The 27,720-nt window shown below is 39.8% G+C and overlaps 1 protein-coding gene across 6 annotated transcripts in view; it reads left to right on the top strand.

The window, feature by feature from the left end:
• The window catches only part of ALKBH3 (alkB homolog 3, alpha-ketoglutarate dependent dioxygenase), a 78,787-nt gene that overhangs the window by 5,375 nt on the left and 45,692 nt on the right, over positions 1-27,720 (top strand). For all 6 annotated transcript variants that reach the window (XM_059931423.1, XM_059931417.1, XM_059931421.1 and 3 more), the window contains exons 5-8: positions 1,038-1,085; positions 3,413-3,516; positions 5,136-5,224; positions 11,874-12,083. In XM_059931423.1, the coding sequence (XP_059787406.1) occupies positions 1,038-1,085; positions 3,413-3,516; positions 5,136-5,224; positions 11,874-12,083 (451 nt within the window). The remainder of the gene's footprint in view (positions 1-1,037; positions 1,086-3,412; positions 3,517-5,135; positions 5,225-11,873; positions 12,084-27,720) is intronic.

Here is a 27,720-nt window from a genome sequence, read left to right on the forward strand (position 1 = left end):
CTGTCCCTTTATATTATTCTCTGTAACTTATCTCTGTGAGAAGAATCTGACACAGTTATCTTGACAGAGGCACCTCTCCAGTCTGGGTCACTTTTCTCACCATGGTGGGTTATAGACCTCACTACCCTGCCCATCTGTAACAGTTTTGTACTGTTGCACATTTGATTAAGTTCAGTAAGCTTTTTACTGCTCATCTATTATTATGTGCCAGGCACTAGGAAACAGAAAAATAACCCATTCCAGCCCTTCAGGAGCCCATAGTCTAGTAAATGAAATAGACATGTAGTCAGATAAGTTGTAATCCTGAATATCTTGGAAGCGTAGACTTGTAGGTAACGAGGTGTGGTAACAGAGGATGAGATAGCTAACATTATTGGCCTGGATTACAGGTCAGGAAAGGTTTAGAGAAGGTGATGCTGAGCTGAGATTTTGAAGGATGAATTAGAATTTTCCACTGGACCAAAGCTGGGGGTGGTTTGGATTGGGGGTGCTAGATGGTGGGGAGGCATGCTGGCATGTAGAAAAGCATGGGGTTTGACACGTGGTGGTGTATTCAGAAGATTCCAAGCAGTAATTGCCATGGAAGCTGATGCGTCTGTGGGAACTGTCAGGAGGTGGAGCTGGATCATGGGGACCTTGTACTTGCTTCTGTTCAGTGTATCTCTATTCCAAAGTCTCCAAGGGGATACTCTATTTGCCGCCCCTTTGTGTGATAGATTTCTGCACCACATCAGCCTGAATTATGGGTGAAATATAAAGGGATAGCACTAGAATTTATTTTGTCCTGGTTTTTGCCTCCATGGCCTGATTTTGTCAGGATTCCAATCCCAGTGCCATTAATGATTACCACCCTGTTGCCCCTTACCTCAGTGGTAGAAGAAGGTGGGGCTGTACTTCCCTCATAGTGCGCCTTCATCGTGAAGTGATTTTGGTGAGCTAGGACTTTGTGAACTCTGAAGGACAACCCTTCCTTCCGCTACGTGCTGTATATTGCTTTACTTGATACTAACAAGTCTTTGTTTTCTTTGTTTCTTTAGTAAAGAGGGTGTGTATGAAATCAGCCTGTCACCCACAGGCATATCTAGGTAAGTGAATCCTCACTAGAAAGGGACTATAATTATCACTGAGTTATAGTCTCTTAAAATATTCTACTCCCTTGATTGAAGTAATTAATGTGGTAATATCTCCTTTTATACTAGCTTCAAAACATTTTCATAGCCTCTCAGGTATAGTAGCTTACTTCTCCAGTTTTTCAGATGAGGAAATGAGGTCCAGGGAGATTGAGTACTTTTTCTTAGGCTACACAGTAATTTAATATTAGAGTTGGGTCTGGCCTCAACTTATGTGCTGTTTGTGTTACATTATATTATTATTGTTAGATTACATTGTATGTATTGGGTTGGCAAAAAAATTGTTCGGTTAGTGAATACGTTGTTCAATAAAGTTCTTGGTGAAAGTGGAAAATGTGTCTTTTATTTTTATTTAAAACTGAACGAACTTTTTGGCCAATTCAATATTATTACGTATTATGTTAATCATACCTTATTATATATAATATATATTAAGTTATGTCATATTGCTATATAAAGGTAGATTTCAATAAAATTAAAGCATATATGATTTAGGGTATATTAGGCATTAGTCATTGTTTCAAAACACTTTGAAAGCATCACCTTAATGCATGTCACTATAAAATAATGAGACATTTAAATAAATCAGAACTTATCTATCTAAATGAATTGCTTAGAAAGAGTTGCTGTTGGACTTGGAAGCCTCTATAATTAGTCCACTGGCACTGCTATTGTTATAGCCTTTTTCAGAACTTCCCTTTTAAAGCAAGTTTAATAGTCACACAAGAAAACCAGTTGCATTATTTTGGTCACATCTCATTGTTAACCTGGTATGGCTTCAGGTGAGCTTTGGCTCTTTCAAAAAATCATTTTACAATATGTGTAAGCCAAATCATTAGGCTGTACACTGTAAACTTATACAGTGCTGTATGTCAATTATATCTCAGTAAAATTGGAAAAAAGTAATAATTCAGATCCAAACATTTTAAATTGGACAACAGGTTAAAATTAATTAATAAATTACTTGTTAAACTGTTAAAAAAAATTAAATGTACCTTTAAAGAGTGAAAGTTTACTACCAACAAGGCTGTTGAAGAGAGTGTCCCATGGGCTTTCAGAACATTTCTTAAGAAAGGTATCCAAAAAAGCCAAATGCATTGTTAAAATGAAATAGTATATTAGGGACATAGAAATCAAAACCACAATGAAAAAAAAAAAAAAAAAGAAAAAAAAAAAAAAGGAAAAAAAAAAAAAAAAAAAAAAAAAAAAACCACAATGAAATACCACTTTATATTCACTAGAATTTCCATAATCAAAAAGACAGTAATAAGTGTTATTATAAATGAGGATGTGGAAAAATTAGAGCCTTCCTGTATTGCTGGTGGGAATGTAAAATAGTACAACCCTTTTAGAAAAAAGTTTGATGGTTTCTTAAAAAGTTAAGCATACATTTACCATATGACCCAGCAACTTCACTCCTAGGTGTCTTACCCAAGAGAAATGAAAACATACATCCACACAAAGACTTGCATGTGAATGTCCATAGCAGCATTCATAATAGGCAAAAGTAGAAACAGCTCAAATGTCCCTCAGTTGGTGAATGGATAAATAAAATGCAGTATGTCTGTATAATGAAATATTTTATTCTACCATAAAAAGAAATGTTCTGATAATGTGCTACAACATGGATAAACCTTGAAGACATTATTCTTTGTTGAATTTTACAGTATGTAAATTAAACCTCAATAAAGCTGTTTAAAGGAGAAAAAAAAAAGATATCCAAAACAATTCTGAGCTGGCTTGGCACTGTTGAAATAAGTGTATATTCAATAGAGAAAGAACCCTTCTTTGGATATGTTTATTTTGATAGTTATAAATGATTGCTTTCCCTACAATTAACATAGTCTTAGAAGACTATCAATTGTTAAAGTAACACAGGGCCAAGCATTTTATTAGTTATTCTACTTTTCACAGTGATGCTATAAGGTGGAGATCATCTTTGTGTTACAGATGAGAAAAACCAAGGTTCAGAGAGGTTAAGTAACTTGTCCAAGGTTTCACAGCTAAGCAGTGCTTGGGTAATATTTGAACCATATCTATGAAAGCTGTCATGTACCTCTTTATCTTTCATTACCTCTTTTATTTGTCTTAACTTGAAAGAGGTTTATTTTACATCTGGAGCATCATGATCTGGGTGATATTAAGCTCTGGAGGTGTGGTAAGATGATTTCATCTCCCTACGAAAGGAAGCATCATCCAGATTAATTTATTCTGCTAATGATTAGAGTCTAACTCATCTTTTTCTGTGTTCTTTAGTTAATAACTGTTCTTTCTGCATCAAGGGTGTGTTTGTATCCTGGCTTTGTTGACTTAAAAGAAGCCGACTCAGTATTTGAACAGCTTTGTCAGGATGTTCCCTGGAAACAGAGGACTGGCATCAGAGAGGGTAAGTAGATCTCTGAGATCACAGTTGTTGATGTTTGGTCTTCCTCTCCGGAATGTTTTCCAATACCGTTGCTTCTTTGCACCGTTGCTTCTTTGTACCACAGCCAGATTTAAACAGAGATTCAAAGCCTGACTGGAACCCTAAGGATGAGTGGGAATTAGCCTGTCAAAGGGGACGGGGAAGAGTGTTCCTGGCAGAAGAAACAGCAAGTGGTTCTCAGAACATGGCAGGAGATGGGAGTTCAAGGAAGCAAAGGAAGTTTGGTTTGACTGAACTGTGGTTGATAGGCTTATCTCCTTTTGTGTTTGTTCACTATTTATTACTGCAAATGGTGCCAGCTTTCCTCTTTCTTCATAGAAACTTCCAGAGCTTTTTTTTCCTGATTCTATTTGACATATATTCTTTTGTGATCCTTTTTATCAACTTTTTATTCTCATTTTAGTTTCACTAGAAGAGTCCAGTCTCCTTTAGCTTCAGCATCTGTCGTATTCTACTGAGCTTGTCGAGATTACCTGACTTGGAACACGGGCTCCTCTGTGGTCATCCACAAGCAACAGTACCTGCTATACCAGAGGCGGTCACTGGGGAGCGCCTGTGCTCTAGCATAGAATTTCCTTTCTGGCCCATTGAGTGAATTTAAATTTTCTGTGGAGAAAGAGGCAACGTATACTGGCATCATTTTTGTAACTCAGGTGTCAGAATGAGAGTCAGCTCTTTCAGGGCAGCCTTCTAATTCCCAGCAGTTTCTACAGCAGGGCTTTTGGTGACGGACTTGGCTTTGATTGCTGGCTCTGTCTTTCAAAATAATGGTTAATTTTAAACAAATTACAGTTAAATAATTTTCTGATTCTTGATTTTCTGATCTGTAGAATAGAGTGAATAATAATATTGGTACCTATCTTACATGGTTGTTGTGATAATTAAATGAGATAGTGCATGATAAGTACTTAACAGAATGCCTGCTACATAGTAAGCCTTCAGTGAATGTTAGCTGCTTTTATTATTATTGTTTTTATTGTTGTAGTGGTTGAAATCAATTGTAGGAAAAATAGCAGATCTATGGGTAACTCCCTCTCTAAATAAATTGGACATCAAAAACTTCTGACTAAAATTAGCTACATGCTATGATTGGTCAGAGCACTTTTTTCTTCATTTGGAATCAAAAGGGCTTACACAAGGGTGGCACAGGGGTGAACAGTTTGTCTTGTTTCTTGTATGGACGTTGGTGCCACAAGTTCCTACCTACAAGGGTTCAGACTCCATATCCTGCATTTTAGACCCTCCCTAATCTGAATCCTTCTGTTCTGCGCTGTGTCCCCTTCACTCTTGTTTATGTCATCACTGACACAAATAAGTCACACACATTCTCACCTCAGAGCTTCACCCATACTGTTTCTGCCAGTGTACCTTCTCTTGTCGTCCTCCTTTTAGCTGTCACCATTCTACTCCTGAAATCCCATGCCCTCTGTGAAGGTGGAGCCTTGGGTCAGGGCCCATCCTTACTCTTCCTTTGTATTTCTCATAGCTTCTTATACATTGCAAGGCATGGTGTTGGCACTCAATGGGTACACCTTAAATAGCATCAAACCATTTCAAAGGGCCTGTATTTTCTTTCTTAGATGTAACTTACCAGCAACCAAGACTTACAGCATGGTATGGAGAACTTCCTTACACTTATTCAAGACTCACTTTGGAACCAAATCCTCACGTATGTTGGAATGTTGTTGTTGGTTTGGTTTTATAGATTGTGTACTATAAATGTAGAGTACTATAAAATAACAGTAAGTTACCTTGCAGAGCTGCATGGTGGTTCCTAGTTCAAAAAATCCTCTGGGTTCAAACACTGAGTTTTTGCGCTTATCACCCTTGATGTGCTTTTGATCCATAGATAAAGAAAGAGGATGAGAAAAAAACTGGAACTAGAGTGAACTAGAACCAGACTCAAGGATTTCAGAGAAGTGAATCATTTCTTTTCTTAATCTCCCCTTCCCCAGGCTTTTCTGGCCGTAGCCCTCTGTGTGCCTCCTGATACGTATTTGCTGTGGGGCATCACCCTTATGACTGACCAGTGAGGTCAGAATGTTTCTTCCCACTTCTCAGGCTCTTTTGCCGTTTGTGAAAAAATCCGTGCTTTTCTTGTTGACTTTGTATTCATTCTGTGGTTGCAGTTCTCATACTTCTAACTTACCATTGCTTTGGCTTGTCTCTGCTGCTTCTTTTGTTTTTAAAAATTTCCATGACAGACAGAGAGATTCTAGTATATAAATTAAGCTTGTCCAGATGATGGAATTAAGATCCAAGAAAGAGCTCTCTGTTTAGTCCCTGGAATCTTGTCTTTGGCAAATAATATTATGTTTTTATTGAAAGAGATTTTGAAGGAAATGGAGTTTTGCTTATGGCATTGGAATAAAGAGAAATATGACACATTTAGAGCTTCTAGTAATTTGTTATCATAAACTACCATTTTACTAAAATGTTCAGGGATAAAATATTGACTGAAGGGAACATGGCTTTTTCACATAAAGAGATAGCTGTATGCTCTGGTTTCTACAGCTGCATTTAGAATGTGATCCAGGGAAACGTTGAGACCCTCTATATCTGAAGTTGACTTGGAAACATGAAGAGAATTGAATTAGGCCAATCCAGCATAGACTGCTGGCCATGTTTCTGTCAGAATTAGTTTATCTTCTTGTCAACAGTCATAGCAGAGAAGCTGAGGATTAAACAGCCTGTGGGGAAGAAGTTCTTATTCATTCTAGTTAATCTTTTAGAACAGGATTTCTCAACCTCGGTATTACTGACATTTCAAGCTGGATAATTCTTTGTTAGGGTTATCCTGTGCATTGTAGGATGTTTAGCAATATCCATGACTTCTGCCCACGAGCTGCCAGAAGCACCCCTCACTCAGTCGTGACAACCAAAAATGGCTCTAGACATTGCCAGACATCTGCCAGGGGTCAAAATTGACCTTGGTTGAGAACCACTGCTTTAGAATAAACATAAGGCACAAAGATCTGCTGAGTTGAGTGACCACTTATGCTTGGGGACATTTTGACAACTCTTCAAAAGAATTTTTTAAATGACAATCCTTTTCTTGTAATGTAAGTAATATGTGTCTGTTATTGAAAATCTAGAAGCTATAGATAAGTATGAAGAATATTAAAATTTTGGATAATAGTTCCACCTGATATTTTGGTTCCAGTCTTTTTTTTCTTTTTTTTAGGCAAATACATGTAGAGAATTTTTCTATAAAAATAAAATCAATTATTTGTATACTACACTTCATTTTACTATATCATTAACATATTTTAGTATCATTATTCTTTTACAACATTGTATTAATAGGACGTAGTATTCCATAATCTATGTGTAGCATATTTATTCAAGCAAGCCTCTTTTGTTGGATATTAAGGTTGTCAAATTAGAGTTTTTTAATTTGAATTTGGCTGGCTCATAACTTTGCATTTATTGCTAATAAATTTAGTTTGTATACCATCTGGAACAAAGTCAAAAGTGATGCCTCAGATTTTTTTTCAGGGGGGATTCCCTAATGTGTATATATGTGTTGGGGGTACTAGTTTAAAGTTGTTATTACCTCAAGTTTAGTATCCCATAGCACAGGAAGAGATTCAACCATGGGTAATTAAACTCCTTTTAGTCTTTTTTCAAACTAAATCTTGTATGAACCCAATGTATGAAAATAAAAGAGTATCTCGACTGACTTGCAGTCCTCCCAGCTTGACCTCTCCTTTCTCCTGCTGTGATCCCAGAGACATCTCTGTGGTACCTACGTCTCTACAAAACACTGTTTGAAATCCACTGAATAGGCCCTTTTACATTTGTGATTCATATTTTCTCATACTCATTTCCTCAGATGTCTTTTAAGGATAGAATGTATTCACTGAACAGTGAGATGACTCTGAATTTTAATATAGACATTTACTTCTGAGGGATCTGTATATAGAGTATTGGTTGGAGAGTCTAAGTTAATCCTCTAGTTCATTATTTCCTTTTTTTCTCCTTTTCTCCTTCACCACCAAAAATAACCAAGAAAAAATATATATCCACTTAGAAACATAATGCAGACTTGGTGTTTTCACAGTGCTCAGTCCCTAAGCAAGTCAAGGAAGTGCTAATTAGTTTCTTAGTCACATTGCCGAAAAGCTCTCATCATCCTCCTTTACATTCTTGTGTTTCTTATTAAGTGTATAATTCTAGCATCTGATCTTTATCCCCATGAAGATAAGCTTAAGTCATAAAATAAATAGGAAATACAGCTTGCTAACATTATTATGGAATTTTACTTTGAAACTTATTCTCTTGAACTAACCTATGTTAGTTTAATAACATTTGTTTTCTTGATCTGAGTTTTGTCTGTTATTATTGCTGTTTATTTTTTTAAATCCTCTTCTCAGAGGAGCTGAATAGACATTTTTCCAAAGAAGACATACAAATGGACAACATGAAAAGATGCTCAGCATCACTAATTATTAGGGAAATGCAAATCAAAACCATAGTGAGATATCACCTCATACCTGCTAGAATGGCTATTATCAAAAAGGCAAGAAATAACAAGTGCTGGTAAGGCTGTGGAGAAAAGGGAACCCTCATACACTGTTGGTGGGAATTTAAGTTGGTGCAGCCACTATGGAAAACAGTGTGAAGATTCCTCAAAAAATTAACAGTAGAGCTACCATATGATCCAGCTATCCTAGTTCTGGTTATGTATACAAAGAATATGAAAACACTAATTTGAAAAGATATGTGCACCCCTGTGTTCATCACAGCATTATTCACAATAGCCAAGATATGGAAACAACCTAAGTGCCCATCAACAGATGAATGAATAAAGAAGATGTGGTATATATATACAATGGAATACTACTCAGCCATTTAAAAAAAGATGAACTCTTAGCATTTGTGAGACCATGGATGGACCTTGCTGGTATTATGTTAATTAAGTCAGGTGGAGAAGGACAAATACTGTATGATTTCATTCATATGTGGAATATAAAAAACTAATAAAATAAGTGAACAAACCAAACATGTAGATACAAAGAACAGAGTGGTGGTTACCAGAGGGGAAGGGGCAAAATGGAGGGCAAAATGGATGAAGGAGATCAACTGTATGGAGATGAATGGAAACTAAATTTTTGGTGGTGAGCACGCAGTATGGTATATAGAAATAGAAATATTGGAAGAACCCGGACGAACTTTTTGGCCAACCCATATAACATTGTACACGTTAAACTTATATAATGTTATAAACCAGTGTTACTTCAATAAAATAAATAAATAAAATTCTCTGCTTAGAATGTAATGCTAATATCCATAACAAGGAATGCCAGCTTTTACCATGATTTCCATGTGACAGGGAAGCTGAGTGATTTCCACATATGCTCCCTGGAAGTTTTACCTGACAATAGTCACGGGATATACCTTATAATGACATGATGCTTTCCTTTGCTGAACATCCATTTCTTTGCTTTCAAACATAGAACGTGGACTTTGAAGGGGTTCCTTATTTTTATTTTATTTATTTATTTTTAAAATTTACTTATTTATATTTTTGGCTGTGTTGGGTCTTCGTTGCTGTGTGCAGGCTTTCTGTAGTTGTGGCGAGCGGGGGCCGCTCTTCGTTGCGGTGTGCGGGCTTCTCATTGCAGTGGCTTCGCTTGTTGCAGAGCACGGGCTCTAGGCATGCGGGCTTCAGTAGTTGTGGCACACGGGCTCTAGAGCGCAGGCTCAGTAGTTGTGGCTCACAGGCTGTAGAACGCAGGCTCAGTACTTGTGGCACACGGGCTCTAGAGCTCAGGCTCAGTAGTTGTGGCTCATGGGCTCTAGAGCGCAGACTCAGTAGTTGTGGCACACGGACTTAGTTGCTCCACGGCATGTGGGATCCTCCCGGACCAGGGATCGAACCCGTGTCCCCTGCATTGGCAGGCGGATTCTTAACCACTGTGCCACCAGGGAAGTCCTTGAAGGGCTTCTTTAAAGTGGCAGTTCTTAAAGTAGAGTCTGTAGATCCCTGGAGGAAGTCCACGAAATTCTTTCTGGGAATCCACAAGGTCAAAGTTATTTTTATGGTAATGCTAAGACTAGGTGACATTTTTCACTGTGTTGAATTTGCACTGGTGATACAAAAGTACTGGTGAATAAAATTGCCGGTGCCTTAGCATGAATCAAGACATTGCCACCAAACTGTACTAGTAATCATTGTTTTCTTTACTACCTGCACTTCCAGTAAAAACAAAAACAAAAAAAAATGCTGATTTCACTTAAGGATGTCCCTTGATGAAGCACTAAGCACTATTAGTTTTATTAAGTCTTGATCTTTTTTAATTGTTTGATGAAATGGAAAGTATGCATAAGGCACTCCTGCTACAAACCAAGTATGATGGTTGTCGAGGAAAAACACTTGTGTGATTGTTTAAGCTGTAAGCTGAACGAGCTACTTTTATCATGGACCATTTTACTTGGAAGAGCAACTGGCACACAGACTAGTTATTCAGACTTGAGTATTCAGCAGACATTTTCTCAAAAATGAATGAAGTGTCACTTCCAGGAAAATAATGGACAAGATTTGTCACTAATGATAAAAGTTGAGATTTCAAGGAAATATTAGGAATTCTGGAAAAACTCATATCTACCACCTTGAGCCTGACCTCTTCCCTTTACTTAGCTTTTTCTGAAGAGATCAGTGGTTTTTTGAATTTTTGATATTGGAGATGATTTTTTGATATTGTATAACGAAATATGTCAGTATTAAAAGGGTCTGCATAACTCAGTGAGCCAATATTTTCCAAATGACCAATGCTTGATGTTACAGAATCATGCAAGATTAAAACATCCATTCAAAGTGCAAGCTAGACCAGTGGATTTAGATGTAACAATATGAAAAGTTTGTTGATATAGTTTCAGATTCCCCATTGCATCTAACCTTTAAGAAATCAGTTCAGTTGAGTTTTGGTGTAATGTTAAAGAATATTTACAATTATTTGAAAAGGCTATAAAAGATTCTTCCTTTTTCTAACTACATACCTGTGTGAAGGCAGTTTTCTTTGTATGCTTCAACAGAAATAACATTGTAACAGATTAAATGCAGAAGCAGATATTAGAATCAACTCTTCTATTAAGTCAGACATTAAAGAGATTTGCAAAACAGTGCCACTCTTCTCACCAATTTTTTGTATTGGAAAATAGTTAATTTTCATAAAATAATACTTACGTTAACATGTAATGAGGTTGTTATTTTTTAAATGAATTAACCAAAAATTAAAATTTTTTTTAGTTTTAATTTTTAATATGGTAACTATTGTAGCTATAACCCATACGTACAGAAGTTCTTTGGGGCCCTCAATAATTTTTTTTTTGGCCGTGCCTCACGGCTTGCGGGATCTTAGTTTCCCGGCCAGGGATTGAACCTGGGCCCTCAGCAGTGAAAGCACGGAGTCCTAACCACTGGACCTCCAGGGAATTCCCACCTCAATAATCTTTGCCAGCGGTGTGAGAACTCCTGTTCTCCAGGAAGCTCTGTAAAGCACTTGAGGTTTCCTGGAGGCAGGACGTAGAGTTCTAACAAGAACCGGTATGAGCTGTGCTGATTGTAGCCCCCAACTACAACCTAAGCTTAGGGGTCATAGCTTCCTAAAGTACGTGTGGCAAGATGCTGAGCGCCGCATATAAACAGAGGTGAACTCGGTGCTCAGGAGGCAGCGCTGTGGCCTCTGTTTAAATCTTCTGTAGTTCACAGCCATGTTATGATTCCATTCTGTAGAATGTTTTTCCCCTCTAGGTTCTGTTTTTAGGAAGTTTGCCACTCTGGAAATATTAAATATTTTTTTTAAAGAGCAGTTCTGCCATTCATGATAAAATAGGAATGGAACAGAGGGCCACCCAGCAGGAGAGCTGTTTCACTCCTCAGACTTCAGTCTGCATCTGCTAACTCTTGGTGGCCCGTCAGCTGTGGTGACAAACCAGGCTTACTGCTCCACACGCTGCCTCAGTGACTTACTGAGGCGACTGCCCTGAGTGGATCGACAGTTGCTTCTCTGCGAGCGTCACAAATTTAACGTGGAGAGGGTGAGACGGGTGGATAGGCCTGGCCTTCATGGCATTCGGTACCAAATTTAGTACCTTAATAAAAGTGTAGAGGTCAGCTTGCTTCAAAATAGGACTAACAGGAGAGAATTAAACTACTCTTCTAGGCTTACGTTTATTACGTTTCTGGTGGTTTGCTTATTTCCTGCCCCTGTTTATAACATGACTGATTTCGCACTTCCTGTTTTTCCACGTGGCTGCCACCTTGTGTCTTACGTGAACCGTCTCTGCCCCTTTTCTTGGCCTGTTGAATACAGTGGCATCCTGTGCTGCTCGTGCTGAAGAACCAAATTGAAGAGAACACTGGCCACACCTTCAACTCCTTGCTCTGCAATCTCTACCGAAATGAGAAGGACGGCGTGGACTGGCATAGTGATGACGAACCTTCGCTGGGGAGGTGCCCCATCATTGCTTCACTCAGTTTTGGTGCCACACGCATGTTTGAGATGAGAAAGAAGCCCCCACCAGTGAGTAGTCTATTTATTCTATGTTCCTCCTGCCATCTAATATTCTGTGAAAAAAACTGAGCTCCTAAAAGGCTCCTGTTTTCAGATTTAGGGGATTGGAGTATGTGTTTTGTTGATGAAACATTTTCAACTGATTGCTTGCCCCATGGTTAACTTTTGACTTCCAAAGAAGCCATTCGTTCATTTACTTATGCAACAGAAATTGCCTGCCGCGTGCCAGGTGCTAGAGGCTTATTTGCATTGGTGGAAAGGACAGACATGGTCCCTGTCCACATGGAAACGGGGGGATACAGATACTACTAATTACTCAAGTAATTGCAATTATGATAAATGCTAGGAAGGAGGGCTTATAAAGGCAAGGTTCAAGTTAGTGGGGGCAAGGAGGCAAAGAAGGGAGTCTCAAGGAAGATACCCCTGAAATCTTAAGTAAGTGTTCCTCATGGCAGTGTTGCCTCTGTTTTGTGAGAGAGCATCACATGCATCCTCATTGCCTTCTTAGCCTGTTCCTGAGATCCAGATGGCTCTGAAACTCTTTCAGAGAGGAAATTCAAGCCAGGTTATCAGACAAGCAGTGGCTAAACTGTAGAATAACTTTAGTTGTCCAGCCCAGCTCTTACCTATATTACAAGACGTTTGAGGGATATGAGGGCTATTAGTGTTTTTAAATCAAAAAGTGTAGAACTTTAGGACTAAGGTAGATAGAAGGATAGGAGAAACTCTAAGAGCAAATCTCTACCAAATTATCTTATTTCCAGGATTTATGTTTTTTTTCTAACCAAGGTTCCCAGTCATTTTGTTTATAACATTAAACCAGACCCAGTCAGTGTGGAAGGCCTACAAGGCTGTGTTTTGAGTATGACCTAATCTAGACCACATAATTATCAGGCAGTCAGTGCTTGCGTCTCTTCTCCATCAGATATACTTCTTTGGGCTGTTTTTCTGACATGTATTTGGGTTTCCAAGCATGGAATTTTGAAGCATATTGTGTTGTTTTGCATTTATGCCATTAAGCACCTTTCATTGGTATATTTTCTGTTGACTGGGTTTTCTTTGCTTTTGTTTGCACAGAAACTTTAGTCTGTGTTAGTGGGGGATTGTCAGTTGCCAGTGACTTACTGAGTGAACTTGCTCCCTGAGCACTTTGAATAGCCTTCACGGTTTCATTGGCAGTCAGCCTTCTCATGTACCAGGGAGTACCACCTGAGAAGCAAGGTATGGTTACGTTTTCATATGTAGGCTTCCACTCAGTTAAATCCCAAGTTCACACATATGAAGAATTCATCCCGCCCTTAATAAGTCTCCTGTTGTATGAATAGTGGAGAAACACCACGTGTCTCGTTTTAAACTTCAGACCCTCTTCTCAAGCCAGGCATATAGAACACAAACGTTTTGCCAGGCATGGTCCTGGGAGCTGGGGCTATAGCAATGGATAACTAAGGTGACGTCATCTTTCCCCTCCTGGAGCTCCTGATCTGGCCCGTGCTAGTGCTCTGCCTCCCTCCCAGAGTTATCCGTCCAGCTTTCTGATTGGAAAACAAGCTGTAGTGTGTCCAATGTAATCTTTGGTGTAATCCGAGTCTCCGAGTCTTTGCTCTTATTTTCTTTGTTGCCAAGTATTTAAGTGTTCAGTTACTGCTTCTCTGTACACGTACATTCACCACCACCACCATCATCCCTTTTTAAAAACATTTTTGGCCTGTTTATAGATTTTAAGCTTAAAAATTCCTAAAGCATGCTTTCTGGATAATTAATTTTGCTTTACCAGCAGTTTCCAACTATTAAGCGTTAACAATGTTCCGGTGCCCAGAATACCGCTATTCCTTTTCCCCTCTAGGCAGTTGAAGGTCTTCATTTTCTCATATAAAAACGTATTCATGGTGATCAAGAGCTATTTCAGTTATGTTATAGGTTCGTGTGTGGATGGAAAATATAACTACCACTTAGCATTGTTTCTGAGGGCAACCATTTGGAACAAAATCTCTGTGTAAGAGGGACACTGACCATACTTACTGAAACATTGTCTTCTCAAGGCTTCTTAGAGTCTATTTTGGTGAACATGAGTGAAAGCACAGGCCATGAAACACTGAAAATGTGGTTAAGTCCCTTTAATTGTCCACTAGTAGCAGGGGAATCTGCACTATAACTATGGTAGCTGATTTGATGAAACTACAGATCTGACAAGTCAGAAAATTTGTCTGAAACAAAGTTGGCTGAGGAAACAGATTTGGGAAGAAATATAAATGTGTCAGTATGTCAGGTTACTGACTCTAATAAGTTTTGGCTTCCAGCATAGTCTTAACTATGATTGAATTTGATGCAGTTGTGTATTCCTTCAAATCTGGCTTTTGTTTAAGATGGGGAAATTATAATCATGCATTAGTGAATACAGTTTAAAAATTACTTTTTTCCTCCAGAACCCATAAAGTCCGTTCTTGGATAATCAAAACCCAGGTTTAAACTTTTGGAAGGATTTCTTCAAGTTTCTTTAACAGATTTTAAAAATCTTGGGCTCCACAAATCTAGCTAAACTTGAAGTGCAGAAGCCTTTCTTTGAGTTGACATCCTTGGAAATGTATCTTAGAGTACATCCTCTTTATCACAGGATAATGATCCCTTTTCTGAAGGATTGAAAGGAAAAGTTTATTGCAAATCAGTCTACTTTTCTTTCTCAACTGTAGTGATAGCTTTGAGAACATGGCTTATGATTCATATTGTACAACTCAAAGTAAAAGCATAAAATAGAAAGTATAAATTAGTCTTCTGTGTGGAATTTGTAGGAGTCTTGACTTTCTGTAGCTCCTAGGAACCTGTCTCGCTATGCCACTATAGACTGTAATTTTCATGTCTGTCATCAAGACATTTGGAGTGTGCTAGAGGTTGTGGGAGGGCATCTCTTTCAAAATTCAGTTAGTTTTAAACTATCAGAGGAGAAGAAGGTAATACCTGCTTGACTTGAGTCAAAGTTTCTCACCTAAAGCTGACATAGAGGAATCGTGAGATTGCCTGTACTTCATTCAAGTATGCAGTTTTGAGACAGAAAAGCATCTGTTTGGGGCCACTTTCAAAGAGAATTAGCCTTTTTTTTTTTTTAACATTCAAACTCCTCCACCCCTGCAGCAGCTGTTTGTTTTGCAGTCTGGCACCTTAAGTAGTAGTTCTCTGTAGCTGCTGATCTTCTGAAAGCTGCCCCAGTTCCACACATTGCACTCCTAACAATTTCTCGCCGTGCTGAGATGGTAAGGAGACCTTTGTTTCCTAAGCATCAGTGCCCCTCTGATTCATGCAGTTGGCTCAGGCAGCTTCATGCATGCGTCACCCCTGGGATTAAACATTCACGCCTCCAAGATGCCGATCCTCGTTTCCCTGTCCTCTAGTCCAGGTTTGTCAACTCCTGCTCATTCATGTTGATTTTAGAGTCAGTTACCACTTCCTTTAATGATAATAAGGTACTTGGGGGCACAGTAGACTTGCTCTTCCATTCACCCCATCCGTTCTTTTGTTAATTCAGTTAAACCTGAATGAATAGCATCATATCCATCTTCAGGCCAATGTCAGGATACACTGTCTTAAGACGAAAGTAAAGCTTTCCAAATATACCTCAGTAGACATTTTTTAGAAACCAAGAACCTTTTTTTTTTTTTTAACATCTTTATTGGAGTATAACTGCTTTACAATGGTGTGTTAGTTTCTGCTTTATAACAAAGTGAATCAGTTATTTTTGGGCTGCATTGGGTCTTCCTTGCTGCGCAAGGGCTTTCTCTAGTTGCAGCGAGCGGGGGCTACTCTTCGTTGTGGTGCGCGGGCTTCTCATTGTGGTGGCTTCTTTTGTTGCGGAGCGCGGGCTTCAGTAGTTGTGGCTTCCGGGCTCTAGAGCGCAGGCTCAGTAGTTGTGGTGCACGGGCTTAGTTGCTCCGTGGCATGTGGGATCTTCCTGGACCAGGGCTCGAACCCATGTCCCCTGCATTGGCAGGTGGATTCTTAACCACTGCGCCACCAGGGAAGCCCCAAGAACCTTTTTTTATTCTCCCAAGCTGGGCTCATTAAAGCTTTTCTACACTCGTGTCCCAAACCCAGTTGTACTTTTCAAACTGCATTATGTCCCTGTTGTAAAGATTAGTCTGGTTCTTTTCCCAGTATAGTTTTAATTCTGTACTGAAAAACAAGCTGGAAAAGGAACTACAAAAGCCATTTGGCAGGCTGCTATTTCTCTGTCGGTTACCATAGAAACAGTGATGTCTGAGTTGGGGGGTGTGGGTATTAGATAATAGGAAGTTTGTGATGCACTGAAGGTTTGGATACCAAAAGCCTTGTTTTGTAGAAAATTACCCGTGCGTAAGCTCTGTCCTTCATCAGCTGAATCCTGAAAACGTGAGGGGCTTCTGTCCATCTTGAGGTGATTGAGTTGAGGCCAGTTGGACATTTCTCTAACGATTCCTCTCTCTAGCACCTTCTGAAGGATGTGAACTCTGTTCATATCACCAAAAGAGATGGTTGTAAAACCACTTGTAATGGTAGAGGTTCTGAGAGTTCCCAGTGCGTTTGGGTTCCTAGTACCTCCCTGGCTAATTGGTTTTTTACACACTACTGGGAAGAGTGGAGTATGAAAAGGTCAGTTTGATCATAAATACCAATATTTTTCCAGGACTGTGGAAGAAGTGAGGATATTGGAATCCAAAATAATATAAACTGACTAGCTTCCATTTGAAAATTGGATGAACTGGACTGTGTAGTGTTTCATGGAGTGGCGACTGAACTGCCGCGTCAGCCGGAACCCCCGCTGAGGCTCTTCCGGGCAGCCACACTTCTCATTAGGCCATCTTCTGATCACAGCATCTGTTCTGAGAAATTACAAGGCCTACCTGAAAGAAATTGTGGATAACCATCATCTTTTTAATACATTCCCTAATGAAGTTTAGAAAATCAGGTTTTGTTTCCTATTTCTGTTACTGGCGTTTGTAAAAAGCACTTATCCGCCTCATTTATACTTACTCCTTTTTTGTAAATGGGGATGATAATTGGGAGCTACTTTATGGGAGTAATAGAGAAGTTTTCCCGTGAAAGGCACCATGAAAGTTGTTGCAGTAATCAGTGAATTTTTAAGCTGTTATAAATGGTGGTTGCTACGGTGACTTTCAGATGTGGAAATTGAAAAAGAAAATGAACAGCCAACCTCCAAGTTTGCCTTGGACTGTGAATGGCATTCACTGAGGGAGTACAAAGGAGACTCTGAGAGGGTAAAGTGGCCTGTGGGTCAGGAATGGTGACTGAGTTTTTGAGCTCCTAGCTGTAGGGTCATGCAGTGGTTTGGAGAGCGTGAGTGAGTGAGTGGGAAATTAATTTGTGCATGTTTAAGCAGATAAAGATAAATAGTCCTGGTAGGACCTGAATTCTCTACCGACACGAGATCTTTTGGGAGTTGGAATCATCATTTGCTTCCTTGGGGCCTTGTCTCAGGCTAGAATCCATGTCCTGACTGCCACTGGGAATAATTAATTTTTGCAGAGAGCCTCCCAGTTTCGTATTGCCACCGATAGTACTTTTAGTCTTGGGAGAACAACCTTTTCCAAAGTGATTCGTCAAGTTTCTGTGTGCCCCAATTAGGTATGGGATCTGCTTGCAGACTGTTTTTTAAACGTTGTCCCAATGGTAGAGTTTTTTTCTCTCCACTTTGCCATACTCTAAAAAACTGTTCCTAAGCCTTCTGGTAATTTTTCCCTCTTTCATAAGCCACATTTTCATGGTGGGTGACTGCTTAGCTGAGGCAGAAAAGAGCTTAGTGAGTTTGAGGAAGGAGGAGAAGGCCCCACAGTGGAGCAGAGTGAGCAAGCGAGGAGAGTAGCAAGTGATGAGATGGGAGGAGTGGGCCAGCGCCAGAGCATGCGGAGACTCATGCGCCTCAGGAAGGAGCGGATTTTATTTTAAGTACATCAAGAAGCCATTGAAATGTGTTAAGCACAAGAGTGACATGTTCCGATTGAAATTTTACAAGGTCAGTTGCTGCTGCGTGGAGCTCGGGCTAGATAGGAGCAAGAGGGGAAGCCAGGAGACCAATTAGGAGGTTGTTATACTTCCTGGGACCAAGGCAGAGAAGAAGGGAGGTGGACAGCTTTAATGACAGGAGCTCAGAGGAGCAGGTATTTTTAAGAGCGGCATGGGAATAATGGTCTGAAAGTGTTAATAAGGAGTATCCCCTGGCTCTATAGATATGAGAGACGTGATCAGCTTCCACAGGAGAGAGAGTTTCAGGGAATTTGGAATCTTCTGGAGGGACCTAGTTCTTGATTAGGACAAGGAAGTAGAGGGAACCTTCAGAGCACATGAGGCTGAAGATCTAGGGGGGTGTTTGCTCATCACTGAATGAGAATTCCAGCAGACACAGTGGAAGGGCGCAGGGGTGGGTGTGGGAGATTATGTCTGATCAGGTTATGTCCCGGAATGGTTTGGGAATGAATGTTCTGATTTAATGGATGACTGGAGAACCCTGCACTTTTGCTGGTGACTGGGGTCAGCTGGATGTCAGGCTTCATGGAATTTGTTCTGTATGCTCTTCGAGGAAGGTGAGTGTTTATTTCTGGTGCTACAGTGTTGAGTGGAAGCTCTTTCAAAATAGCAGTTCCTTTAAGTTGCATTTCTTGGAAACATTATGTCACCAAGAATGGCATCTTCATTACATTAAGGCACATTCAGTGTGGCTAGAATGACTGTAACAGTCAGTGTAAAGCCAAGCTTGTTTTTGCTTAAATTCAGTAACTTCTGACCCCCACCCCACCGCCGATACTATATCAACAACAAGTCTGAACAACAAACGCTGTCGGCAGGTGTTTCACTGTAAACTGCATTTGCCTTTTACATTCTCTGGGTTCGCCCGGCATAGGATGATTGATTGCACGTGCCAGTCCCTCATGCTTAGTATTCTCCCTCACCTCGCTAGAACCTTCCATGCCAAATCCATGTCAAAAGTCAGGAAAAGAGTTTGATAAAAACCCAAAGATTTGTGTGTGACAAGCGAGCTCAAAACTGTTTTGAACAGATAACCTCGGTCATTTCAAATCTATGTTTTTCCAGCTAGCCTCTTCCTTTAGCAGATCTTATTTCAGAAACAGCTGCTTCTTTTTCTAAAGTAATGTTTTTCAGATTGATGTTGAGGATGCCATCTTTGCAAGCGTGGTTTGAGTCAGCAGACTAACTGTAGAGATGACTTTGTGGGGTCCTAGCTTTATTCTGTCTCCATAATTTCCATAACTAATATGTTTTATTTATGTCAGATTTAAAAGATACATTACCACTATGAACAAAAAATCCAGCTGTGTTCTTACATCAGCGCTGTAGGAACAACTTTTCTGTCCAAATATAGCTGCAAGCTTTGATGATCGATGAAGCCGTCTAGAAGCCAGCCAGGTTCTCAAGGGCAAAGCAACACCACAATTTGATTGGGAAAACAAGCTGGAAAGAAATGATTAAAAAAGAGGAGAGGGGAACATTTTGGCATGGCCATAGGTTGGGAGGTAGGGCAATTAAAGGGACACTTGGCTCCAGCAGGCTAAGTAGCTGTAGCACATGCTGGCATTTAGTTTTCAAATATCATTTCAGTTTGCAAAAAAGCCTTGACCATACTTGTCAAGCAGCTCTACCATTTATCTGATTCTTGGACTGGAGAGCTAGGGAAATTCCTATTCTATCTGTTACCATCTTGAGAAAACCCTTTGCTTGATTCTGCAGGCACTCTAACATCTTGGTTTTTTCTTGATTTTGAAGCACGGATTCTGGGATAAGTTGTCCCTATCTGCAGTTTCCCTTGCCTACAACTTAACTTACTTTTGGAACACCTGCTCTCTAGCTCCATCCCACCACACTGCTACTATACTATACCACTGTCCTAAAGAGCGAGTACTCTGGCCTTTTCTCAGTCATCATTCTCCTCTTCTTTGTAACGCTGGTCACCAGTGTCCAGCACCTCTCTGCCTGAAACTTAGCCATCTGTTAGCTGCCTTTTCTTTCTCTTATTGGCTTCTGAAATATTATATTATCTTAGCTATTCTCACACTTTTCTCATTGCTACTTCTCTGCCTCCTTTGAGGTTTTTTTCCCTTTACACCCCTTAAATATGGATATTCAAGGTTGTCTTCGATTCTGTTATCTTTGTCTACATTACCTTTTAGGAAATTATGAGCTAGCAGTAGATTGTAAATGCTGTATAGGCAAGGTCCACTTCTGTCTTGTTTATCATTACGTCCCAGCATTAGCACTGTGTGTGTGTGTGTGTGTGTGTGTGTGTCGGGGGGGGGGGGCGGTATTTTGTTGAATAAGTAAATAAATGGGATTTCATTTGTTCTTATGACTTCAACCATTTCTTCTTTGGTGGAGCAACTTCTGGATCTTATTTCCAGCTTTGACTTTTATCTCAGGTTCTAGTCATCACTTTGTACATGTTCACGAGACATTTCCACTTATAACAGCATGTGACGTCTAACCTGAAATTGTAAAATTAGATTTATTGTTGTTCTCTCAGAAAACTCCCCAGTTTCACCCACCCATAAGGCCATTTATGTTCATGATGTCACTATTCTCTTGGTCAGGTTTACATTGTAAGTTATTTTCAGTTCTTTCCATTCTCTCATTTTAATTGTTTCCATTCCCAAATCTTCTTAGTTCTTTCTTGAAATGTCTGAAAAACTTATCCTTCTAACAGCAGCTTCATTCCAGGCTCTTTACCACACGTCTAAAATACTAAAATGACCTTTTTCCACCCTGATATCTTTAATTCTAATCTTTCCTCCCTAGTTCTGTCTGATATCCAGATGCCAGATATTTTCAGGAACAGCTCTTTTTTTTTTCTCTCTCTCCCCCCCCGCTCCTGCTCACAAATATTAATTGAGCACCTACTATGTGTCAGGTGCTATGCTCAACTTTGTGGATATAGCAGTAAATATGGCAGACATGGACCCTGCCCTCATGGATGTCACAAGAGCTAGAAGATAATCAAATGAATGGAGAGACATAATTACAACTTGTGGTTAGAGCTCTGAATTTAGATTTTACTCTAAATGCAATGGGAATAAATGAGGTTGTGACATGCTCTGGTTTGTATTTTTAAAAGAGCTCTCTGGCTGCTGTGTGAAGAATAATTCAGGCAGAGGCAAGAGTAGGAGACTAAATAAAAGGTTGTTTCAGTATTTTTAGTGGGAGACTGCTGATTTGGACTCAGATGGTGGCAGTGGGGAAGAACAAAGTGAATGAATTTGAGGTATGTTTTGGAGGGTGAACCAGGTTTCTGGCTTGAGCAGTTGGTGGATGGAGGTGCTGTTTACTCAGAGGGAGAAGGAGCAGGGGGTTTTGCATTTTATTTTGCTCTTATTTAGGGAGGGTCTGTAGAGGGAATCAAGGGTTCCTTCTTCTACATGGTATGTTCGAGATACTTGAGACTTCCAAATGTAAAGTAGGACATTGGCTATGAAGTCTGGGCTTCACATGACAGGTCTGTGCTAGAGGTATCATTTGGGAATTGTCAGGATAACAACAACAATAACAACAGTAAAGGGATGGTGATCAATAACAAGTGTATAGTACTGACTCTGTGCCTGGCTTTGTTCTAAGTGCTTTACATGCGGCCTCCAGTAATCTTGTCAAGTTGATAGTGCTGTTATCCCCATGGTACAGGTGAGGTGGCCGAGGCACCGTGTTCCATCACTTGCTCCACGTTGCACAGACAATTATTTGTTGAACTGAATTGAAACTAATAATCTAGATAGTATGTAAAGCTATGGAATTGCACCATTATCAATTCAGGGCAAAAGAATAGAGAAAGAGGAGCAGAGAGCCAAGATTGAGCTCACTGCTTTCATCACTTTGTTTTCCAACTCAGAAGTCTTTATTTGCTCCTACTGGCACAAATCGTAAATGTAAACTCCTCAGCCAGACTGTCAAATCTTTACATAATCTATGCCCCACCAACTTTGGTGTCTCACTGTTCCCTGTGCGATTGCACTATTCTGCTGAACTATGTCTTTGCTCCTTAGGCATGCTCTCCACCTTCTCATTAACTTAAGTCCTCTCCAGGCTTCAAAGGCCCACTGTAGCCTCGAAGCCTTTCCTGATGCCTCCAATGAAGAAACTAATAATAGTTAGTGCATGTCGGGTGCTTCCTGTGAGTTTGGGAAATGAGAAACAGGTAGCGGGCTTCTACTTTGTTTTGTTTGACCTTTCTGCTCATTTGTGTTTTGTTTTTATAAGCATCTTCTTAGTAAAAAGATGGAAAAATTTCTAGTAAGTAGCTCACCTAGGAGATCAGAGATGACTTGGAAAACCAGATGTCTCACTGTTGACTAAGACCATTAATTTGGAAGCATATTTTGTGTCCATGGCCTTTTCTGATTGCGTTGGGATCACTGAGATTAAGAATATGATACTTGAAGCAGCATATCTGTCCTGAGCTTTGTTTCAGGCACTACCGTGTGGAATGGCAAAGGGACATCAAAGAAGGCTGGCAGATAACATGTGGCCTTGCTTGGGAGCTTACATAGGATGACAAGACATGGGCATAAAAGAAAGAGTCATGTGAAGGGTCCACCAGCGGCTCAGTTGGGCAGCTCTTAAGCGGAAACTGGTCCTCAGACTTGTTTTGTTTATATACTTCCCAGGGTTTTTAAAGAAACTGAGTTAGTTGCCAAAATTTATAACTCAGGAGATTTCATGTAAAAATCCCGTTATCAGTTTCCCTGGAAAAGCCAGAAGATGGGGCAACTCCAGGGGAACAGTGAGGGAGCTGCAGAGTGGCTCCCACCTGCACGCAGGCCCTGTGCTCTCTAGTTCTCCATGGTCCCCACGCCCCACTGTGTTGCACCTGGCCCGCGCCCCTTGTTTATGCTACTTGCTGATGTTTGTGACCCTTACAGTATAGTCAGGGTGCCATATAATTCAGATAGGAAATAATTACAGGATTTCAGAAGAAAGAGAGAGAACTTTGGAGAGACAGCAAGGTGGAAAAAATACAGGCTTTAGAGCTAGGCAGAGATCTAAGTTCAAATACTTGCCTACCTGCCTCTAGCCAGCCCTTTGCCTTAGAAACGTACTTTCCCTCCAGCTTCCTTTGCTTATAATACAAAGGAGAATATCACGTCCCTTACAGGCTTGTGGTGAGAATTAGCACTACTGGGTACAAATTGTCCCTAACATGCCTGGTACTTTAGCAGCGTACACCATGGTTGATCATGTCCAGAAAGTCTAACAGGATGCCTTGGTTTAAGTACCTGGAAATTGTTATGAAAAGACACTTGGGGCAGGGAAGTGGGGAGCCAACTGTAGGTGGATTAAAGAGTTAAATCTAAAAAATATAGACTTTTTTTTTAACTGAAAGGAAATGCAGTTGTATATTTAAGTTTCCTGAAGATGGGGGGAAAACCATGAAGGAGAGCCAAAGAAAGATCAGTAGAGTTGACGGCAAAACTTTTTGAGCTATTCTGTGTTAAATATCATAAATGCAGTTAAAAGGCAAATAGCAAATGAAAAAAATATTTATAGAAAGTATAACAAAGGGAAAATATCTTACTATACATGGTTACAGATCAATAAGAAAAACATTAACACCCCATAGAACGATGGACAAAAGACACGAACAGAGTTTACAGTAGAAGAAATGCAAACAGCAAATAGCCATGTGAAAAAACAGTGAACTTGGTTAGTAATTAAAGAACTCTATGTTTGAAGAATGAATTGCCATTTTTCCCTAATTTTTTTTTGCCAATTGATAATGTTCCATACTGGTGATGCGCTCAGAAGGCAGGTGCTGTCACATTTTCTTGCTGGAATTATAAATTGCCACAACCTTCTTAAAGCAGTTTGGTGTATAAATCAAAGTGCCTTCAAGTTCATACCCTTAGATCCAGCTATTCCACTTTAAAGAATATATCCTAGAAATATACTCAGAGATGTTTAGCCCAAGATCTACTTGCAGTAGGTTTTTCTTTCCTTTCTTTTTTCTTTTTTTTAAAGTATTACTGGTATATTAAAATCTCTGTTTCCAACCATGTGTACCTAACTGCTATATCCTTAGCACTAGCATAGTGCCTAACATATGTAGGTGGTCAAAAAATAATTTGTGAGTTTTAAGGAGGAAGGATGTGTTCATACAAAGGAATATTATACAGCCATATTATAAAAATACATTACATCTAAGATGTAGAAAATGCTCACAATACAATGTTAAAAATGAGTGCACGATTGTATGTGTAGAATATTCCCTGTGTATGTGTTGTATGAATTCTGGATGACGGGATTAAAGGTGATTTCTATATTTTCTTGGTGCTTTTCCTCAGTCATTCAGGACATATTTATTGATATGTGTGATAGGCATTGAGCGTATTTCAAAAGGGAAAGACAGCATAGCCCTCCCCTCATGGAGTTTGTTATCAGAGATCAAGAAAGCAGACATTGAACAGGTAATTACAAGTGTGTCAATTACTCTAGTGAACTTATGTTACTTTTATAGTAGGAAAAAAAAACTATGCCAATGATGATTTTCAAGCACTGATGTTTGTATTGGCTTGGCCAAAAGTTTCGTTCGTTTTTTTCCATAAGATGGCTCTAGTAGCACCTAGTTGTCTTTAACTTCATTTGAAACAATTTTGTTAGATTGTATTGTGACAGCTGTCATATCAGTGTGCATTAAAAAAAAAATCAAAACTGGTGAATTTTTGTGTAGCCATTTTAATATTAAAGATGGGGGAAGCAACATTTTCAACATATTATGCTTTATTATTTTAAGAAAGGTAAAAACACAACTGAAACACAAAAAATTATTCATGCAGTGTATGGAGAAGGTGCTGTGACTGATCGAACATATCAAAAGTGGTTTTCGAAGTTTCGTGCTGGAGATTTCTTGCTGGACGATCCTCCACGGTCGGGTAGACCACTTGAAGTTAATAGCGATCAAATCGAGACGTTAATTGAGAACAATCAACGTTATACCACGCAGGAGACAGCTGACATACTCAAAATATCCAAATCAAGCATTGAAAATCATTTGCACCAGCTTGGTTATGTTCATCGCTTCGATGTTTGGGTTCCACATAAGTTAAGCGAAAAAAACGTTGACCGTAGTTCCGCCTGCGATTCTCTACTTAAACATATGGAAATGTTCCATTTTTAAAACAAATTGTGATGGGCAGTGAAAAGTGGATACTGTACAATAATGTGGAACAGAAGAGATCGTGGGGTGAGCAAAATGAACTGCCGCCAACCCCACCAAAGGCTGGTCCAAAGAAGGTGATGTTGTGTATATGGTGGGATTGGAAGGGAGTCCTCTATTATGAGCTCCCCGGAAAACCAAGTGATTAATTCCAACGTATACGGCTCCCAGTTAGACCAACTGAAAGCAGCACTTGACGAAAAGTGTCCAGAATTAGTCAACAGAGAATGCATAATCTTCCATCAAGATAGTGCGAGACCACATGTTTCTTTGATGACCAGGCGAAAACTGTTACAGCTTGGCTGGGAAGTTCTGATTCATCCGCCGTATTCACCAGACATTGCACCTTCGGATTTCCATTTATTTCGGTCTTTACAAAATTCTCTTAATGGAAAAAATTTCAATTCCCTGGAAGACTGTAAAAGGCACCTGGAACAATTCTTTGCTCAAAAAGATTAAAAGTTTTGGGAAGATGGAATTATGAAGTTGCCTGGAAAATGGCAGAAGGTAGTGGAACAAAAGGGTGAATACATTGTTCAATAAAGTTCTTGGTGAAAATGAAATGTCTTTTATTTTTACTTAAAAACCAAAGGAACTTTTTGGCCAACCCTATAATTTCTAAGACACCTTTTTTAGGACAAGAAAGGTGCAATTACATGAAAAATCTACATAGATCTCATACAGTGTGAAGTTTCCTTTCCAATGAAAAGAAAAATGTTTAGATTTCTTATCTGTTGGGTGGTTTGTAGTGATATAACAATATACACCCAGGCTTTTTTTTTTCCTAAATAGCATTTTTAAAAAAATATTTATTTATTTGGCTGTGCCGGGTCTTAGTTGTGGCACGCGGGATTTTTATTTGCGACATGCGGGCTCCTAGTTGCGGCATGTCGCATCTAGTTCCCTGACCAGGGATTGAACCCTGGCCCTCCTGCGCTAGGAGTGTGGAGTCTTAACCACTGGACCACCAGGGAAGTCCCTAAAGAACATTTTTCTAAAGGAAACTGAATAGGCTGAGATCTTGGTGAGAGTTGTGGAACTTTGGAAAACCCCAGCATTCACTGGAAATTATAATTAAGCATTCAAATGAATTGGCTATGGTTGGGGAGGGAGTGAGAATGTTGATTAACATTAATATAAAAAAAATTTTTTTTTTGCTTTTTCCATCTACTTGTGAGGTTTCAAGTGTGTGGGAAACCAAGACTATCAACAGCAAAACCCACCCTGTAGACTGACTGTGACCCTAAAAGTTTCTTTTGACTGGGATCGGGAATGGAAAATTTTATCCTAAGCCATGGCTTTTTAATGGGTGTGTTTTGTTTTGTTTTGAAGAAAGACCTGAGTAAATCAGAAGGGTTACAGAGCCGTGTTTGGGTAACTTAACCATGCTTAATGGCTGTGAGTGCATTCCTCTAAACAGTCTGAACTGTGCTTCCACTGTCGCTTATCCATTTATCAACTGAGCCCTTAGGCTTAGCCACGTGAGCTCCTCTGGCCTTTTATCTGCTTCCTCAGTGGAAAAAGTCTCTGTGTATCTTGGTTAAGTTAAAGCGTGGCTCTTTGGTCTGTTGCTGCTCTGGTCTCAGGGGAAGGAAGCATTCGTGAGCTCTGTGTTGCCTCGGTAGAATTCCCTGCTCTCCTTTCTGTCTCCTTCTGTGAATTAGGAATGCACTTCCTAAGCCAAGGGTGTTGGAAGGAACAAATAACAAGCAGCAAAGTAATGACATCACCTCTCGCTGTGAGTGTCCTGGTATCACTGTCCCCTTCAGGGACTGATGAGAGTAGCTCCCTGCCAAGTGAAGGCTCACCCTCTTTTGCTCTTTGGAACAACTAATGGTTATACTGGATATAATGTGTTTCAAACCAACCTGAGGCTTTCTGTCATTTGAAAACCTCAGATCTTAGGAACAGTGAGGGAAATGTGGCTCTGCTGAACGTCACTTTCCGTCCATGCTGATATTTCCCTCTTGCATTTGGAATTCTCTTTCACTTGCTGGGTCTATTCCTGCTGCATGTTTCCAGGTAGAATTACAGTGCTCCCCTCTTCTCTTCCACTGGCCTTAGCACTCCCTCCTCCCCAATAATGGTGTTTGTTTTTTTTTTCACGTTTGGAAAACCGTAAGTAGTTCCATTTATTTGGAGCACAGGGTGCCTGTGAGAGAGATGTAGGAGCTGAAACTAAAGAGAAGGAGCAGGCGGGTCATCAAGAGCCTTGGGTGCCAAGCTCATGGATTTGATCTTCATCCTGAAGCCTTTGGGATGTCATTAAAGTATTTTAAGCAAGGGAGAGGAATTCTGAGATCAAATTTGCATTTTATTACAGTGGCTCTGGCAGAGCAACACTGGATTAGAAAATGCTGGCTCTTAACTTTTCTAACTTCTCCAAATTACTCCTTACACCTGTTCCCTGGGCTCACAGACCTGTGTACACGGGATGGGGCTTGGTTTCTTGGC

Source organism: Balaenoptera ricei, chromosome 8 (genome assembly GCF_028023285.1).
Source record: "Balaenoptera ricei isolate mBalRic1 chromosome 8, mBalRic1.hap2, whole genome shotgun sequence".
Taxonomy (NCBI): Eukaryota; Metazoa; Chordata; class Mammalia; order Artiodactyla; family Balaenopteridae; genus Balaenoptera; species Balaenoptera ricei.